The sequence below is a fragment of the Perkinsus marinus genome (genome assembly GCF_000006405.1).
Source record: "Perkinsus marinus ATCC 50983 genomic scaffold scf_1104296931452, whole genome shotgun sequence".
Lineage (NCBI taxonomy): Eukaryota > Perkinsozoa > Perkinsida > Perkinsidae > Perkinsus > Perkinsus marinus.
In genome coordinates this window covers 1-3900 of record NW_003215732.1, presented here as the reverse complement: position 1 = coordinate 3900, position 3900 = coordinate 1, and the positions used below count along the sequence as shown (strand labels likewise).

At 55.5% G+C, this 3900-nt stretch overlaps 1 protein-coding gene across 1 annotated transcript; it reads left to right on the top strand.

Moving 5' to 3' along the window:
- Positions 1-105: 105 nt before the first annotated feature.
- On the top strand, positions 106-679 carry Pmar_PMAR027447 (hypothetical protein; the record flags this gene model as incomplete). Its single annotated transcript, XM_002786319.1, has 1 exon — positions 106-679. A coding segment is annotated over one exon (574 nt), but the record flags the coding sequence as incomplete, so codon positions are not given.
- Between the last annotated feature and the right edge of the window lie 3221 nt (positions 680-3900).

Genomic DNA, 3900 nt, shown 5'->3' with positions numbered 1-3900 from the left:
TAGGAAGCTTCAGGTATCAGCGCTGATGATCGACGGTAAGGCCATCGGCCGGGCCAAGGTCGTCACCATCCTAGGCCTGGCAGTGGACCAGCGACTGCTCTTCAGGGAGCACATCAAGCGAAAGACGGCCCAAGCTCGCTCCCGTCTAGGGCGATTACACGCCCTGGGTTGGGAACGGGCTGGGCTCGACACCAAGCGGATACTGAAGACCTACCACCTGGCCGTGCTGCCCTTCCTTGGGCACGCGGTCAGCGTCTGGGCGGGGGCACTGGAGAACCCGAATCTGGCCAAGGCCGTCGATAGCGTGTCCGGCCTGGCAGCGAGGATAGCCATTCGGGCCCCTCGCTCGGCCTCCCACGCCGCGGCGATGATGATGGCCGGCGTCACCCCGGCTAGCATCCAATTGAGAATGCTGGCAGGAAGATGCCGCGCCACCACAGGTACTCCTAGCGACCTAGCAGCGGCCCTTGGGCCTGGAGCGGCGGAATCGTCATGGCGAGTGGACCGGCGAGAGACCCATCCTCTCCCACCGTGGCTCCCCTCCCTTCCCGCCTCCATCCGCCCCAGAGAAGAAGCGGTCGAACTGGCATCGGCCTACCGAGGCCCCGCCATCTACACGGATGGCTCCAAGTTCGGCGATAGTGCCGGCGGGGCCTTCCTGGCTGTCAAAGGAGGAGAAGTGGTGGAGCGCCGAGCCTTTAAGCTTGAGCGGTTCGCCACCATTCACCAATGCGAATTGGAAGCCATCCGCAGAGCCCTGCGAATCGCAGCCATCGCAGGCTGCGATGGCTGAGCCACTCGGCTCACAGAGGTATAGAATGGCTTCTCTTCACAGACTCTCAGGCCTCCATCCGCACGATCCGAGGCCGAGAAGCCACCGAGAGATCGGCCATCGCTCGTGACATCGCCCATCTCAGCCTACACGTCAAGGTGCAGCTGAACTGGTGCCCGGGCCATGAAGGAGTACAATGGAACGAAGCAGCGGACCAGCTGGCCAACACCGGCCGGAAGCAGCTCTTCCCCCTGGACCGGGGCGCTGCTACGATGGTTCCTCCTTCCTATGTGAAGCATATGCTCAAGACCCAGATGGAGAAGGACACAAGGTCCTGGTGGCTTGAGAAGCGAGCCACTCTGGGCACCAGCGTACGGGACTTCCTTTGGGGATTTTCCCACGCCAGAAGATTCTTGAAGGCTGGTAAGTCATCACCCGAGCTCTCTGCCTTAATTTTAGGACACGCCCCCACACCCCACCATCGCCACACGATGGGGTTAAGGACAGACCCGAGCTGCCCATGTGGGCATGCAGATGGAGACGTCAAGCACATCCTCAGAGACTGTCCTCTGCTGGATGGCGCGAGACGAGACTCCAGGCTGCTCCAGGTGATGCCCAAGTACGACTACAAATTAGTCCTCGATCGACGGTATCGAGCGCCACTTTTGAAGATGGCAAAGATGATCTTCGAGTGGCTGAAGAATCTCCGAGAAGCGGAGAACTCCTCTCAGCCATAAGAGGACCCCTTAGTGCGGACTTGCATCAGCGCCTCGCTGGTGCCTGCCTAGCGGCTCAGCCACTACCATAACCACTACAACTACCACTCCCAGCGACCAAGGCCTACGACGCGCGGCGATAGTCGGAGGCAGCGCGACGCTGTGGCACCTCAGGAAAGGGGCAGCAGCAGTGTAATCTGTGGAAGGCTGTTTCGCGTGTGTGGATAGTTAGGCTCCTCCGTCGCTTGAAGCTCTGCGGTGACTCTCTTTCTGGGCCTCTGACTCGATGCTGACTCCCTTAAGGCCGGACCCTGCCGGTGGCGTGGCAAGCTCCACACGGGATGGGCTTGGCATACCCTCCGGGATGTCTCTCTGAGCCAGGCGATGGGGGCAGGTGGTTGGTTGGACACCCCCCGCGGATCCGAAACGTCATGAGGACGCGATCTCTAATGTCGCGGCTGGCACGCCCCTGATGTCTTGCCCACACAGGAGGCTGATCGCCAAGTGCCTTGAGTGCACGGCTCGGGTTGCGACCAATGCACCCACGTCCCAAGAGCCACCAACCAATGAAAAGAGAGCTTAGCTCCACCCCTCGCCATCTTTAGAGTTGGGAGGGGCCCCAGGGACTGAGCACCCGGGGTGCTGCACCCCGATGCATGCCGGCCCAGATCTCTCAAATGGATCGGGCCCTCCTCGCGCACCCTCCGGGATGTCGACTGGCGCAGGAGTGGTGGGAATCCAATACTAGGATCCCCCGGCACCTGGGTTGTCTCCTCATGACGTTAACTAGTGGTGATCATACCACCGTGCCGCCCCACCAAAGGAGTCTAGCAGAGAGTCAAGCCTGGAAAGAAGTACCCAAGGAGTGGATGGCCCGGAGAACCGAAGCTTGAAGCCAGGGCGGCAGCACAGAAGCAGTGACCGCTAGCGCTGACCCTCGACCTCGAGTTGGCTCGGTGAGCCGTAAAACGCCCAGCGGTCAGCCTGCCGAAGGCCGACCCAAGCGAGTAGAGCGACGGCCAGCTGATGAAGTCTGACCGCTCAGCACTTGCCCCGGCTCGCAGAATAAGACAGATTATGACGATTTGTTGTTTTGCATGGCTGGGTGTATCATGTTATCGTGATAATTGACTGTTTCCAAAAAAAGACGATTTGTTGTTTTGCATGGCTGGGTGTATCATGTTATCGTGATAATTGACTGTTTCCAAAAAACACCCGCTTCTGACAAAAAAACGTGATATCTCAGGCTTAGCCTTTGACGAGTTAGGTATAAAAGTGCTTGTTCTCTCTTCCCCGATCTCTTCTCAGAGCTGATTAGTGGCTTTCAGCGGTAGAAGCCGATGCCCCTTCCGAACCTTGAGCATTGTGCACCGCCTCGAAGGAGACGAGGCAGTCGTCTCTTAATGGCAATCCCGCGAGATTCCGTAACGAGCCTGCAGACTGAAGAATGGCACAACGTGCTTTATCGAACGACAATACTCTTGATATTGGTGGTATTTTAAATCCCACTCTTTTTCGGAGCACCAGTGTTGGAAGATTATAAGCCCGCTCTATTCAGGTGAGCTCAGAATCTTCCACACTAATTATAGACTTCTACATTCGAATTGAGTTAGCAGTGTTCAGAAAGCAGCAAGAATTTCCAAGATTTCCTCAAAATTTTCGTATTGTCACCAACATGTGTTGGCGTCAATGTGGTCAACTCGACCCTGTGCAGTTTTTACCAATCTACCCGGGCACACTCGCTTCTCACTCGGTGTTTAATAATTGTGTTGTCCGCATATGCGACGGGTGATCATAATCTTAGAATGCGTCGCATTCAATGCGGTATCACAACTACCTATGACTTTGGTGTCCCCGGCACCTCACGCGAATCTCATGCGTGAATTATCGTAGTGTGTGCACTCCGTCAACTGGGACTTGATTTTCCACAAGACCAATACCTCAACGGTCCTCAGTCAGACCACCAGTCTCAAAATAACTCATTCATTTGTATGAAACCTTTGCTATAGCTGCATGTCCTACTTTCATCGCTAATTTGGTGCAACTAAAAGATCAGTATATGAGTAACTATCAGTACAATTCTCTTCACTGATTCTCCATGTATTAAACATATTGCCCGTAGGCAGTGCAAAGAGTCTAATATTGAACCGCTGGCGTGGCTGCTTGTAGGGTATTGTACATTATAGTCTTCTCATCTAGTCTCAATACCCACGGCCTCCTAGTAACCCTGCTGATGCCCCTTCTCGCCAGCTTTGGTCAGCATGTACTGACACTGACAGCGTTGTCAAGTCAAAGAATCTCTCCACCTATTACTCTACTGAGTCTGTTTGCACAAGTATCTGTAGCTTGGTTAAATGAAGAGACACAAAACTAGTTTTCCCGATGTCGAGCCACGCCGTGGGGCGGCTGTCC